Source organism: Eptatretus burgeri, chromosome 6 (genome assembly GCF_056783735.1).
Source record: "Eptatretus burgeri isolate ZD-2024b chromosome 6, Ebu_testis_v1, whole genome shotgun sequence".
Classification (NCBI taxonomy): Eukaryota; Metazoa; Chordata; class Myxini; order Myxiniformes; family Myxinidae; genus Eptatretus; species Eptatretus burgeri.
In genome coordinates, this window is record NC_140966.1 from 12,130,014 (window position 1) to 12,146,522 (window position 16,509).

The 16,509-nt window shown below is 43.6% G+C and overlaps 1 protein-coding gene across 9 annotated transcripts in view; it reads right to left on the bottom strand.

Annotated features, from left to right (window-relative positions):
• LOC147024262 (uncharacterized) overlaps positions 1-16,509 on the bottom strand; it is a 96,240-nt gene that overhangs the window by 49,780 nt on the left and 29,951 nt on the right. For all 9 annotated transcript variants that reach the window (XR_015058953.1, XR_015058954.1, XM_085884027.1 and 6 more), the window contains 2 exons: positions 14,816-15,044; positions 6,959-9,296 (listed from right to left, as the gene is read on the bottom strand). Coding sequence is in view for 7 of the 9 variants with exons in the window: in XM_085884027.1 (XP_085740153.1) it covers positions 6,959-9,296; positions 14,816-15,044 (2,567 nt within the window). In the remaining 2 variants the exon portion in view is untranslated. The remainder of the gene's footprint in view (positions 1-6,958; positions 9,297-14,815; positions 15,045-16,509) is intronic.

Sequence of the window (16,509 nt, forward strand, 5' to 3'; positions counted from 1 at the left end):
GCTGAGAACTTTGGCTCTGAGTGAAACCAAGAGTGCAACACAATTAACCTTTTTAAAGTCCATGAAATAATTTAAAATGATAAATTGACTGAAACTTTTCCCGTCAATAGGGAAGGATAGTTACGCTTGTATACCATACTCTATAGAGCATTGGTGCTGCCTAAGCATTATCTTGGTAAGGGTTACACTGGGTGGTTTGCCAATGCCTTCCCCATGTTGTTTGGCCCCATGCTCAATCCTTTTGAATGTTGAGCACCAAGTAAGGAAGCAGCGCGTACGATTTTTTTAAGTCTTCAGTATGACTCGGACGGGGTTTGAACCAATGACCAAACAAACTTAGAGCGGATGTTCTAACCATTACACCACCTCGTCTGGTTTACTGTTACAGGTTAGGTCAGGTTTGGGAGCATGCGCCAGAGCAGCACGTCGCTGCGTACACTTTCCGCCGGTACTCCAGGGGCCTCCGTCTGGCCATCCCCCAGGTAGATGCTTGGCCCAACCCCATCTCCTTGAGATGCTGATCAACCTGCTGCAACCACGAGGCACGTGGTCAGCCCATTGGCCTCCTCCACTCACGAGACTCCCTCACTGAGAGATTCTGGTGAGCAGGATCAGCGTCAGGAAAACGAGCCACATGTCCATACAGCCGCAGCTGATGCTCACGGACTATGCAGGTAACAAATCTCATTTGAGTCTCTCTCAGCAACCGCTTGTTGGACACAAAGTCTGACGAGCGATAGCCAAGGATTCTCCGAAGAGACCTGGTACCAAAGGAATTAAGTCTCCATCTCAGATTCTTGGTCAGAGTCCAAGTCTCGCATCCATAGAGCAAGACTGGAAGCACCAAGGAGCTGAAGACTCAGACTTTCGTCCTCCTGCACAGGTACCGGCAGCGCCACACCCCCATTATCCGGTGAATCCATGACTCCCCAGGCCTGACCCAGACGTCTATTGACCTCTGACTTACAGCCAGCAGAGACATGAATATTAATGTCAAGTTAAGTGAATCTCTCCACAAGCTCAACATGCTCACCACAAGCAGGCACAGACAGGACAGCAGCATCCAAGATGTCATTGAAAGCCTGGATCTTAGTTTTGAACCAGGAAACTCGTAATCCCAGCAGAATCCGACTCCTCATTCAGCACCTCGAGGGCCCCCAAAAGGATAACTAAAGTCTCCGCAAAGATGAATGCATCATCTGCGAAATCAAGGTCGGAGATCTTGACATTCCCAAACGATGCACCGCAGCTTGATCTCTCCGACATCCTCCCTAGAATCCAGTCCATACAAGTGCTGAAAAGTGTGGGAGCCAGTACACACCCCTGACAAACCCCAGTAACAGCTGGAAATAAATCAGAGATGGTAGCACCACATCTCACAGCACTCTCAGTTCCAGAGTAGAGTTCAGACATCAGATCGATCAGTTTTGGTGGCACCCCACAAAGACCTAGAATTCACTGAATCGAACGCTTTACAGAGATCAACATAGGCTGCAAACAGCCCCTGCCGAAACTCTCGTCTGCGTTCGGTGACGACCCGAAGAACAAGGATACGGTCAATCGTTGACCTCTTTGGTGTAAAGCCTGACTGTTCTGGATGCTGGTGCTCAAGCAGATGGTGGCGAACCCTCTCAAGAAATATCCGCGCAAAGACCTTGCCCAGCACTGAGAGCAGCGTCACCCCTCGGTAGTTGTTGCAGTCTTGGCGATCACCCTTCCCTGTCCAGAGAGGGACAACAAGGCCCCTCTTCCAGTCAGTTGGGATGATGCCTGTGTTCCAGGCAGAGCACAGAACTGCATGCAACGACACGAGTGCAGCATTTCCACCAGCCTTGAGAAGTTCAGCATGGATACCACAGATCCCTGGAGCTTTACCCAATTTCAACCGGTTCACCGCAGCCTGTGTTTCCACAAGCGAAGGTGGACCACAGTTGATTGGAGGGTCAGCAACAGGGATTGTAACACCCCTGACGTCCAACTCGACAGCTGGTGGATCAGCCTGGTACAACCGCTCAAAGTAACCGGCCCAGCAGGCCTTCACTTCGGACTCCTCTGTCAAGAGCCTACCACCCTCTGCTCCAACTGCAGTACACCGAGGGATGGGCTTGGATGAACGTAGTGCACAAATTCCTCTGTAAGCAGGACGAGAATCATTTGACCACAGGTGATGCTCTACCCCCTCACAGATTCCTCGCACATAGGCCTCCTTGTCCACCCTTAGCGCACGTACAGTTTTACCCCTCAGCTCCCTGAACAGCTCAGCTCTGCCATTCAGCCTGGCCCTGCGACTCTGGTCAATGGTATCCAGTGTCCCATGACAGACAAAATTCTTCTTTGCCCTTCGGTGAGTTCCAAGACATCCACCGGCAACATCAAGGACGTTGGTCTTGAAGGCACTCCACAACTCTTCAGGACCTCCCAAAGCACCAAGACCCCCTAAATCTCTACTCAGCTTGTTCGCAAACTCCTCAGCTACCCTCTCATCCTTGAGCTTGCCAACATCCAGCTTCGGCTGGGATGGTACAATTCTCCTGGATTTAAGGTGCAACTTCAGAGTTGCCACAACAAGCCGGTGGTCAGTATTGATGAACTGAGCACTCCAGTAGACCCTGCAGTTCTGGATCATCCTCCAGCGACCATCAATGAGGACATGGTCAATCTCCTTTGCAACACCACCAGTGTTGGAATACCAAGTCCAGTGATGAGCTTGTGGACGCTGAAACCATGAATCGGCCACCCTAAGTCCATGACTTCTTGCAAAGTCAAGGAACTTAGTGCTATTCTGGTTCATAGTTCCTGACCCATGGGAACCAACACACATCTCATAACCATCCCTATCAGTTCCAGTTGATGCATTGAAATCCCCCAGACGAGAAGTGTATTTCCTCTGGGGCACTGATCAACCACAGACTCTAGCGTGGCGTAAAATGCATCCTTCACAGTGAGATCACTCGCCTCAGTCGGAGCATAAACAGAGACGAGGGAAATGACACCTAAGGAGTGATGAATCCTTAGTCTCATCATACGCTCATTGACCGGTGTTACCTCAATTATCATTGGAGTCAGCTTATTGGACACAGCTACAACAACTCCTTGGGAATGGTAACCATCAGAGCAACCAGACCAATAGTAGGTGTAACCACCCACCATGATCTCGCCGCAATCCGGTCTCCGGACCTCAGAGAGTGTTGCAATACCGATGTCCAAACGCTTGAGCTCAGATGATAACAGAGACAGGTGATCATCCTCTCTTCGGGATAGAACATTCCAGGCACCCACCCCAAAGGGAACGCCTCAGGTTAACCCAAGGAGACCGCCATCTGGTGGACGACACTTCAGCACCACTCCGACACACTCTCCAGCAATCTGACCCAGGAATGTTATCCTGTGGTTTCCCTCCTATCATCAAAAATTGGGGGTCCCAAAGGCTTTGCCCCAATCCTGTCATCCGGTGAGCTGCCCTGCGAAGGGAAGCTGTGCAGGAGGTACTCCCACGGAATGGGTTTTCAGATTTCTTTGCGTTTTTGTGTTTTGCGGAATGAAGGGTTTTTACTGTGACCTGAGTGCAAATCCTGCCACCAACCTTCTAATAAGAAGTAACCCAACTGCAGGAGGACGTCCGCAGACACAGTTGAGCACTAGATATGGATGGCCGTTGGCTCACAAGGAGTTCCTCCACCCTTTTGACAGGTTTTGTTTTTAATCCTGCCGAGTGTCCATATCCAAACAACCTCCTCACCAAAAAACCCGGTGGGGGAGACGGTTTAGTCGCCGACAACCCGACCATGGAACAGGTTAGTGCAGGTTTACATGATACCTGTAGCAAGTCACAGATGTAATCTGGCCTGACCTGACTTTGTTACATTTCTCTTTAAAAAGGACAAAACGGATGAAAGCTGGGGATTTCGTTGCTTCCGACTTTGCATCTGTATTTTTAAACATGTTGAACTGTTTATAAACCTTGTCATTTCATCTGGTTTTGTTTTTTTTTTGTCTGCAATGACATCTACAGGTAATGGACAAAAATGGAAACATCTGAGGAAATGAGGGACACCAAGGAACGACTTCCACACAGGTGTGGCCCATGTGTTACATCCCAGCATGCTTCGGGTCATGTATAAAAAAAATGTTGCACAGGCCTGGTTGCCTATAATTATGGCTCGCATAGCTGCAAGAGGAGACCCCCAATGCCCCCATCCACATAGCATGTGTAGTCACCCAATGGTTTGATGAGCATGACAATGTTTTCCATATGTTACGGCATCGGTGTGTGTGCAAGTGTTGAGGCACAGCAGCAACAAACTCATCAGTGTTTGGCAACTTACTTATCAAGAACAAAAAGTAAAAAAAAAAAAATTAAACCTTGCTTTGCATATACAAAAGCTGCATAAAGATGAAGCGCCTGCAATGGATGCTTGTATTGTCATTGGTTGCAAAGCAGAAAGACATAAGATCACTCCAACTCTCCAGAAATCCCCCAATCACACACCTCTTCCCATATGCACCAACTTTACTCATTTCCCAACACTCCACAATGAATGAAACATTCTCACGCTCAATATTTTTCATCTCCCAACCAAGCTTCAGTCCTTGGGTTCTTGGTTCAATTGGAATGATAAAAAAAAACAATACGCCAAGACACGTAAAATGCCGTCTATTTGCCTGAGAGGAATGAGAGTCTGTAAAATGCCAATAAAAACACGAGAATAAAATGGTTAAAGTTATCTGCCATGAAGGATGACAAATGGCTTGGGAATGCTTTTTCTCTGCCGAGAATACCCAGATGGATGATCATTTGCTGATATGATTCGACCACAAAAGGTTATGGCAGATCGTGAGACCAAGGAATTCCAGGAACTGCAACTCTAACTGTCTGTCCAGAGAAGTGGATTGCTTGGTTTGATTGCTGATCTTTGTGGAGAGACAGTGTGGAAGCGTGTGATTTGCCCGTATCGAAGGTAATGGTCCAAGTCGCTGACGAGCGGCTTATCATGTCCACATCTGGCCTTTCACAATAGTGATGCATCATTCTACATAGGCCAGGGTCATCAGCAAAATGATGAAGTTGGTTTTCAAGAATCACGTCGAGCAATGCTGAAAATCAAGAATAATGTCTATCCCAAGAGGTTGCCTTGTGGAATCACACCCCAAAGGAAAATATAAGAGGAAAAGAACACCATCAAGTGCCACCTGCTGTTTCCACTCATAAAGGAAATCAGACATCCACCTTAGCAGTGGATCCTGAATACCAAAGGAAGATAACTTGTAAATCAAGGCTAAATGTCAGACAGTGTGGATGGCTCGATAAATATCTAGTGATGGTCCTGGTCTCTTGTTTGTAGTTCAATGCATCCATCCACTGCTGTGCCAGAAGGAGTAACATATCCAAGGTATAATGGCCAGGTCAGAAGCAAAACTAGTTGTCAGAGATTGGGGAGTTAGTAAAGAAATAGTGCCTGAGGGCAGGTGCAATGATAGACTGCATTAATTGCATATGTTGGGGAAAAGGCTGATAAGGCCTCGGATTGAGGGGATCAGTTTTGAAAATTTTCTTCTGAAGAGGAGTGATGTTCACAATTTTACAAGATGGAGGACGTTACCCATCCAAGAAGAACCAGTGAAAAAGAGATGGAATTTAGCTGTACAACTGCACAGAAAATGGAAATGGTGACCTTTCTGACTATATGATCTTTCCATTAGATCGTAATCCGGCTGACAGTTGGGGGTTGAGATGTTTAATTTGATCAGAGGTTGCATAAGGTTATTGAAGCTGTCTTGCTTGGGTTTGATTCTCAACAGTCTAAAAACTGTTATCTTGGTGTGTTGCTGTTGGGGCACTGCAACAAGAAATTGGAGACACAGTACTTGCATCAAGGAGATAGATAAGGAGCCTGTATGCTATCATTCACTGTTAATGACGCCATTGTACCTAATTAAAATAGCACAATGTTGCACACTGGCACCCTGGGCAAATTCTAAATTACTTACATTAATCTACAATGGTTCTGCTTTCATGACAATGGTCTCATCAGAACCTCCAGAAATGATGCAAACCAGCAGCCAGGTGTACGATGATGATGACCTCATAACACAGAATATGTTTCTTAACGTTTGCAGCCAAGTAGGCCAAAAATGGAAACACAATTATAAAAGCTCATATAGTGGAATGCATTTCCAGATGCTTAATTCTTGGTGATATGGATACCTCTTGTCTGGTGACAAACTGCCTGTGCATGCCACCTTTTTAACTGGGTTGTTTTGTGATTTCATCTGAACATGTGGCTCATTATTGTGAACTGAGGTTCAAATCCCATATACCATATGTTTGTCCATTGTGTCCCAATGTTCTTTTAATTAATGCACCAGCTTCTTATGCAAATTGAGCTCGAGCTAAGCTGATGGTGCCCCATCGCAAGCCCCCACGCTTCCCACCTACATCAAAGTTGAAAGATGGCAAAACGTTCTACCAGAAATGACCCAATATCAAATTGAGTTTTAAAATTTTTCCATTTTGACCCCTGTGACCCCAAGTCCCCACCCCGCTGGGGCATGAATCAGGGATCACATCCCCCCCCAAAAAAAACGTAACATATTTCATGCATCCTCAAACGTTGATTGCATATGCAAAGTTTCATTTAAAAACGTTTTAAAATGTGCCCATAATTTCATTTTTGGTATTTGACCTTTTGACCCTGCCTCAAGAACTGAGGGGGTGGGGCCAAAAGTGATACTGCTCTCACCATGTGGTGATCTTTTTGCTATGTGGGGATCGGTCGATTTTCTTTTTTTAAACGGGGAGAATAAAATTAATTGTGGATAACATCATCGACAACCCTACTGTAATTTTTGCAATACAAAATTAATTGCATTGCAATTGTATCAAGCCATAATATTAAAACACATCAACAAATTATTAACAATAACATTTTTTTGTTTCACCTTTATTTCTTAATCCTACCTTTCCTCCACAAAAGATGGCTCCAACCCAACACAGCCCCTTTCCATCACTTCGGAAACAGATGTTTGAAGGATAGAATCAGCCAGGTCCTCCACAAATGTGGCCGCTTTGTGCACAGCCCTGGTTTCCCGTTTCACAGGTTGGCCTCGTGTTCTCCTTGATCTTCGACCCCTATCCAGTTCAACCTTAGCTTTTCCTTGCCAAGGCTCACCACCACCTTTATCAGAGGTGCCTGCCAGGTCAACATCCATCAGGGCTTCATGCAAAATGGCCCCAGCCCACAACTCAGCAGCCTCAATCAATCCAACCTTCTGGCTACATCTCGTTTGATGTCTTTGTGGCTGTGGAAGCACCTGGCTCGCTGCAGTTACTGCTGCATTCAAAACAGCTGTTGCAACTGTACGCCCATAGGCTCGGAGGCCAGGACGAGCAGCACGTCGTGGCTCAAAACCAGCTGGTGGCCCAGGCCATGAAGGTTCGTCACAATCATCGGAAGCATCTGTGTCAATACCAGATGAAGTATCTTCATTATCTGAAAATGCAGGGACATAACGATGTCTACGCCGATGGGTTGAGCACCAGCGACGGGAGCGGTAGTGAAGACCTGCTGGTCTAAAGTCTTCAAGGTACAAAGCTGCCAATTCAGTTGCTAAGGAAACAACACCTATCGCTAAGGCAGAGGAGAAGGCTGATAAAGAGGTGGTTGGATGAGCAATTGAACTTGGTACAATAGATGACTGAGGCATAACTGAGGGTAAAGTGTCTGTTCCTGGCATTTTGATGTGCACTTGCTCGTTCAAGCCAATATCCTCATCCTCCCTTTTTGAAAAAACATTTTTGTCTTTTGCACGCAAAGAACTGAACATTGGCAAACAAAGGGGCGTACCAAGAGATGAAGGAGTTGGAGATGGAAGTATATGCCTTGCTTCCTGAAGCAAATGAGTCTGATTATTTGCATCTTCTGTTGGTCTTAACAAAATATCTTGATTCACAAATGGATTTGAGGAAAGACAGCCATCAGTCACCCCAATTGCTTTATCCTCAGTATTCTTTCCCTGCTCTCCTAGTCTCAGCTTTCTTCCAGCTTGTCTCACAGCTGCAGTTGCTCTATGCATTACTACTTCTCCTGAGGCAAAGTATTGAGCTTCCATAGTACCCTCAAACACAGCCTGCTCAGCCAAGTCCTTTGCCAGTTGAGTGACCATCACTCCCCGTCGTCGCTGCGTCTCAATCCCAGCTTCAGCCGTGCCTGTGGATATCAGTTCCACTGCTAAAACTCGAGCAATAGATGCAAGCTTCTGCCTCATAGCGAATTCTGCCAATGCATCTGTTAAAGCTTGCCGAACAAGGACGGTTGCAATTGCCAAGGCACCGTAACCTTCCCACATGCTGCATTGTGCTATGCGATCAGCAATCACTGCTGCAGCTCTCTCTTGTGCATCTCCCACCAAGTTAGTACTATGTTGGTTAGACCTTGACTTACTAATGGGGCCCTCAACATGCCCAGCCAAGTCGCTGTCACTTCCAAATTCAGGTGGAGCAAAAGCAGAATGTCTGTCTGGTCCAATAGATGATGTGCATGGTAAGAGAGATGTAGAGGCCACAAAAGTTGCATTTTGAGTCAAGTGTCTAGGCACACGACGTGGCAATGGTTTGGGCACACATATCTGAGCGAGGTGACTCTCACAGAAGTGTTGAGGATCTGGTGATGTGGCATGCAGGAGATCGTTTGTGTGCTGGAGTGCATCACGAACCTCAGGATCATAGCCACACACATCAACAGAAAGTGAGTCAGGCAATGTGGGTGGCACAATAGTGGCAACAAGAGCACGACGACAGCTCACATCATCAAGAAAGATGATGGGACTTGGGCTTGTTTCAGACTCTATTTCTTCACAATCTTCATTTTCAACAAATGACCTTTTGACTTTGTCCTCAATTTCAAGGTTGTTTTTATGCCCAGTTTCTGCAACCCCTTTATGATTATGCGGTATGTCTCTCACTTTCAGACGCAGCTGCTCAATTGTATTTGAATCCTCCAACTTCCTTTCTTTAAGTGGAGTCTCCTTTCTGACCAACACACCTTGCTGTATCCCAAAACTTCTGGCCAAATGCCTGGCTGTATGCTTGCTGAAGTTCAATTGGGAGGCTGAATCCAGGGATCGCACCTTTCCTTGTTTACTTTGCCCCCCCTCTGAGAAGCGAGGTGAAGGCTCATGAAGCCATCGCCAGGGTGATGTTCCTCCAACTGTATCATCTGTGAAGTAATTACTGCCCCAAAGTGGAGAGCTGAGAGGAGTCATCCAATCAGATGGGCTTGTGGGACTATCGGAGAAAGCTGCAAGGAGTAGGGAAATAAGTATGGGATTGTGAGATAAAATATCAATTACTTTGTAAAAATTAAATGCTCAAGTTATTCCCCCTCCACTACAATAAGTACAAACCAGAATACAGTACAAAATAAATAACTAGAATAAAGTTTATGAATATTCACCAGGATATAAATTACAGCGCCGGCATGGGTTCAAAATACAAACAGAGCCCCAGTTTCTGTGCCTGTTCTGCTGTCTGGGATTAAGACAGTAGGAACAAGCAATAATCACATTCCTTATTCTTTATTTTCCCACTGTGATGCAGCACAAGGCCCGAACCACAGCTCTCCACCCTTGCCTGTCTTAGGCTAGATGTTGTGCTTCTTCTATACGATTTCCAGCTTCCATTAGATCCTTCTCCACTGCTTGCTTCCATATCATTTTTAGTCTACCCTTTGGCCTAATATTGTTGATCCTACTTTGGCAAATTATTTTCACTTGTGTTTCATAATCCGTTCTTTCTACATTACTCCAGTGGCTTGGCACCATTTTTTTTTTTAGCAAGGTTGTGACATGCTGGATGCAATCCCCTTTTGATTATGCGGTACGTCTCCCACTTTCAGATGCAGCTGCTCGAATGTATTTGAATCCTCCAACAATTCAGTTGCTAAGGAAACATATGTGAGAAAGTGCATGAACACCAAAATTGGTACAGCTAACACATAGCATTAGTAAAGCACCAAAATTGGTACAGTTAATGCACACTATATACACAAACATTTCACAGTGGGGTGCCTGACCTGAGTGACCTACTTCTTGGGAAAATCCAAGATGGTCATCAAACCTATAAATACCTATCTCTCTGCATGTATTTAAGCAAGATATAACGTTTAGGGAAATGCCGAAATACATGCTTTCAAGGTCAAGGAATTCATATGCAGGTATCCCCTGCTTAATGAAGGTTTGCTACACCAAACGGTTTCATTTGGGACTATTCATTGCTTAACAAAGGTCTTCATTCGCTACAATGAAGGAGCCGTCACAGCGTCATGGCGATTCTGCAATGTCACTTCCGTGATAATCAAACAATTTATCATTGTAACCTATTTTAATCGTAACATGATTTACCATTATAAAAAAACAATATATGTATATATATATATATATATATATATATATATATATATATATATATATATATATATATATATATATATATATATATATATATATATATATATATATACACACATATGCAGTAACACCCCGGTTTACGTCACCCTTTTTATGTTGTTTTGAAAATATGTCGTCATGTTTTTAATACCACTTCTCAATATTTGTCTCAACTCACACTTACGTCGTTGTAAAATCAATACCTTTTGTTCTCGAGCATGTTCAGAACTTACATGACTGATAAAGACACCAGAATACATCGCTAACGTACCAAATCGAGAGATCGCAAAATCGCCAAACAACTCTACTTTGCTTTGCACATAAGGAAGTGTACAGTATTGTCTTGTAGACTGGTTAAGAGGAATTGTAAAAGTGTTACCTTAGAAGTGAAATTAGATGTCATTCTTCGAATGGATGCTGGTGAATGTGCCGTTGATGTTGCCGGGTTATTAAGTATGCCACCGATCTATAACATGCATTGAAGAAGAAGGAAGAAGATATACTGCCAACGTTGACCACTTTTGGAAGAGATTTATATTTATTTAAATATGTATGGTAATTGGTTTATTTATTTATTTATACGGATGTGTACTTGAATATAACTGTCATTAATCAAAAAAGGGTAATATCATCAGTAAAAAGCAGAATATAATAGGTGAAGTGGCGACATGAGTAACGCACCCCTCCCCCTTATTCCATTGATTAAATTATTATGAGAAAAATTGCTTTGATATTCGTCACACTCATCAGCAACACATCCCCAAAGTAGACAGGGTACACGTAGGCATATCTACATATAAAAAAGAAAAATTTTTGTTTGTGACCCGACTCCTCTGAGCTCCGAAGGTTAATCACCATGAAACTTTACAGGATCACATTATTTACCACGATGCACCTAAACAGTCTTTTTCTCACAATTCATCTATCTATAACTCCAGCTGTGTGTGTGTGTGTGTGTGTGTGTGTGTGTGTGTGTGTGTGTGTGTGTGTGTGTGCGTGCGCGCGCGCAACGCGAGGCTCCACAGCACAAACCAGCAAACCGATTATTTTTCAAATGGTAGTCCTTCAAAAATAGGGTGTCTATTTACATATTTACAGCCATTGACCGCTGTTTCTCGACAACCACTGGTCCGATCTAATTGAAACTTGCCAGGTATATTGCTGGGGACCTGAGGATGTGCCTTTTCCATGTTTGATATTAATCGGACAAGTGCTTCCCAAGTTATGGCCATTTATTTACCAACCAATGAAAGGACACGTTGCTGCGTAGGCCGGTGCGCGGCCGGCCTACAATGACGTCACGTGCCGTGCCGGTTACGATGGGGATCGGTGCCTTATTTACCGTGGAGTAGGAGTGGCAATGGTCAATGGCAGCGAATATCATGGCAAGCAAAGACAGGGAGGTAAACTTGATTTTAATTAACTCTGTGTGTGTAAGTATCACAGAAGTTGTTACTTCAATGCAAGCGATAATTTGTGGAATGCATGTGAACATTCCATACGGGCATGCACCACTTCCGGATAGCGATGATTTAGTGTATTCTAATAATTTCTCAATTTCTTATGCGCATTTATAGATAAACATAATGCTCCAATCCAGTTGTCGTTTACGAGAGTGAAGGAACGGCCTGTGTGTTTGTTTGAAAGTTTGTTGGGTTTTTTTTTTGGGGGGGGGGTTGCACGTACGGCCATGCACGTATGGGCACGCGAGAGCAAAGGAACGGCCTGTGTGGTTGTTGTTTCTGGCTCGCGGTTGAAAGTTTTTTTTTTATTGCACGTATGGCCACGCACGTACGGGCACGTACTAGTAAATTATAAACACACGAGCTGCCACCATCTCAGCAAATGAAGATCCATATATACAATGCTTCATAAAAAGCCCATTTTCTTTCGGATTTCAACTCAGATACCGATATATTTGGTGAGGTGGTTACCTCTGATTGTAAAATATAGATTCAAATGTGAAAAATAACTGTCAATTAAGACCTTACCATGATCGGTACCTCTCAAATGTGCGAATCATTCAAAAACCGCAGATAGTACAAATAGAATCCACACATCGATTTAAAGGTAATTTTACTGCTCATCTAAAGACGTGACTCTCAAGGATGAAAATACTTTGTTCGAAAAAAGGTTGCCATCTTAGCTAACTTCACCAAATATACACGTCAACTATACATGCACCGTACAATTTAAAAGAACAAAGTTAACATTGTGATTTGATTTTGATCGTAAGTTGATCATCGATGTTTGATTGATTTCATCGTCGAGGTCTCATCTCAAATAATAAATTTTTGGAGTGTGAATTAATTGATAGAAACGGGAATTCAGTGACAAAATATCGTAGTGGGTGGAGCCGGTAACCTTGGCAACCATTATTCTTTTTTGATTTTCAAATGGTGTCTGGTCACTATCACAGCAATAATCAATTACAGTTGAGATATATTGCATTTCTTACAATATTATCGATATCTCTGACCTCTTAACGATGTCTTATCTGAGAGGCCATTAAAAAGCGACATACCGAACGTGTCACGGTTGGGGTTTGGGGTTTGGAGTTTGGTGAGGGTGGGTGTATGTCCAAACGTTTTTGAGTTTTACACTTGCAGAGGGTTGGCGGGTGTTTCCAGAGCCGTTACGTAACAACCTTTTTCGTTACATATTAAAACGAGCTATTAAAGGACTTTTTGGACGTTTCTGCGTGAGCTTTTCTGTAACCTTGAATGAGGTTCTGATAGAACATTTCTCTATTAGGCATGACTTTGCCCAGAAATCTCACTGTCAGCTGGTCGATGGAAGAAAAAAAAGTGATGCCACCTCCCTGAGAAGAGGAAGAAGAGGCTGCAACAGAAAAATAGGTTGTCCATTTCTGTATCTAAAACCGAAATGTATTTTTGTTTGTGACCTTACTGCTTTGAGCTCCCAAAGTTTTGTCGTGAATTAACTTTCTAGGATCAGATTTTTAACCCAAGCTGCACCTAAATAGGCGGTCATGAGGAGGCCATTTGGCCCGTTATTGCAGTGTTGTACTCTCGAGTTAATATATTTACTAATCTGAGGTAATTGCTTCACTACAGCTTCACTAATTTACACCCTGTAGAGTCAGTCGACCCTATTAGACCCTTTACACCCCTTAGACCCTTTAATACCCATTTAGACCCTTTTGAGACATGTAAACCGTCTTCGACACTTTTCAGACCGAAAGACCTTTTTTAGACCCTTTGAACAATTTCCGACCATTTGGACATCTCAGACCGCTTTTGCTATTTCGCCCTGAGACATTCACACCCATTTAAGGCTCTTAGACCCATAAAACACTTTGGACCCGTTTTTGACCTTTTAAGACCCTTAAGCCACTTTAGGCCCCTCTACACACTTTAGAAAAATCAAAAAAAGATTCCCCTGAAAATAATTTTTGATGACATTTTTCGTGCACCATTCGCATTGCATCACTAGTTGTGATGAATCAAAGCTGATATCTCAAAGTGAAACTGATGTAGAAAAGTGAAACTGAAACGACTGACCTATGGATCATCGAATGAGAAACCAGAATGGAAATTGCCAAAAGCAAAGCTATGGGGAGTATCGAGAGAGGCAGCAGATTGGGGACTGAAGAAGCGATATGGAGAGGGATAGGTGCCTGTAGAGTGTAGATGGTCGGTTGGCATGGAAAGAATTTGGTGATCTTCCATCAGGCGGAAGGCCCAAAATGTGCCGAAATTAGTTTCCCAGCCAAGCTTTCATAATATCACCCACACTCCCAAGTACTTTGGAGGTACAACAAGCATGGATTGGAAATCTTCACTGATGGAATGGAACGAGGTTGCCAAGGTTACCAGTTCCACCTAATGTGATATCTCCACACTGTACAATGTGTATGTTTTTACTTGTTGTCATTGTATTTTATACAGCTTTATAAGGTCACAAACAAATCCTATGCCTGGTGTTGTCTTAATGGTTAGTGTGGTCGCCTTGGGATCCTAGGATTCTGAGTTCAAATCCCACTTTTCTGTTGAATTAAGACCAGGTGGGGTTGACTGCCTGTCATCCTTCCGAGGTAAGCAAAATGAGTGCCAGCTTGCTGGTATCCTGCGTCAGAGTGGTGACCTTCCCAGGATTGTGCCCAATAGCCAAGGAGACTGCTTCGGCAGCACCAATGCTCTGCACAGTTTATGGTTCCAATGGATGGACGGATGGAATATTTACACTGAATTCCCATTTCTACCAATACACACTTATTTGAGATGAGACGTCGACGAGCCCGTCAGTGACAGGTACCCTGTTAGTATATATAAGTTTGAAGCAGCTTCAAAAACCAAAGTAATCAATCTCAAAATCATCCTCTTCCTGTTTTGGCTCCAAATTCTCTTACCCCCTTCCACATCGTCATCCTCCACCGACTCCACTGCCATCACAAAATCGTCTTCAGTTGAGGATGCTGACTCCAACCCCCTGCTTGACATTTTGCCATCACTCCCAGAAGCCCAGGCTGCAACCGCACTCAACACACGTCTGGCTGTTGTCACATCTGCCCATATACTTGTGGATCGACCAGGACCTTGTGCAGCTTGAAGAGCGTTGCGGTAAAGACAAGCAGCCATCTGCACAAAGGGGTGTGTTTAAATGCAATGTAAAGAAAGCAGAGTGTACTGGACTTTTGTTAATTGATAAACCTAATTTTGAGAAGTCAAATAGGACTTTAAAATGACCAATACCTATAACATAAATCAAATAACATGCAGCTGCTCAAACAATCATGCTGGAGGAATACAAGGTTGTGAATAAGGAAGAACCTTTGGCTAGCTATGTGCAGCGTGGTTAAGTGCATGAACAATAGATGTGATATGCATATACGCAGCTAACACAAGTGTGACTTCTTTCCATGTTCCTTGAAGAAAAGGTCTTGATACACCTAGTATTAGTACACCTTAATATACCAATTATTAGTTAATACACATTAATATATACACCTTAATACACTTAATAATACACTTAATATTAGTAAAACACCAAGCTGTAAATTAATACAAGGTCTACTACATCTAGTAATATAGGTGCATTCTCTAAATGAGTGAGGGTGAGATTTGTCAGGATTGAACGACATACAGCATTCTAAGTGTTTGACCAGCTCGTGATTCTAACAAGGTGTGAAAAGAAGGAAGAGGATGGTGCCTGCCTTTCTGAAGGATGAGGGATATCAAGGCAGAGGGTGAAATCATCAGCAAAGAGATAGAGAATTTTCCAGAGAGTCAGAGAGGTCATTGATGAAGATCATGAATAGGATGGGGCACAGAACTCTGCCTTTAGTCCATCAGTCAATGTAAAAAAATTAAATCTTGTCATATTTTTGTTATAATCTTGGCAAATGCATTTAAATTCCTCTAAATAGTATTTAGGACATAAAAAAACATGTTGCCAGTTTTTCTATTTGGTCCCGGGGTGATTTCTGAGCAAAAGTATGAAAAAATTTTTTAGTTGCCGTAAAAATATTTTTCAATTTTTGGGGAGCCAGACTTTTGGCAAATGCATTTCAATTCATCCAAATTATCTAGTAAAATACGAAAACAAATATTGCCAATCTTTTCCTAAAGGTATTTTGTGCCCTCAGAGTCAAAATATGGTTAGATTGTTTAAAAATTTAATAATACAAAATACGACACTAATTCTACTAACAACTGATATTTTATGATCTTCGGTAACATACTGGGCTGCAGGCGCGGATCTAGGCAATTTCAAGGGGGGCGGAGGGGTCGGGCCTGACTCATGAGTGCCGAAGGCGCGTAGTCCGTGAGGGAGGTCTGGGGGTCTTCCCCTAAAAAATTTTGAAAAATAGGCACCCGGAAATTCGTTTCTGCGGCCTGCTTGAGGCTCAGCAGAATCTCGAGCAAAGCTGGAGTGTATATGTGAGAAAATTTGGCATTTTTTTGGTCTGTGGGGGAGGGAGGCTGTGTGGGGGGTGGGTCAGACCCCGACCCCCCTCCCCCCCCGGTAGATCCGCCACTGGTGTCACATAATTATTGCATTTGTTTCGTAAGTTGCAGATGAATACATCCAAGCTACGACTTC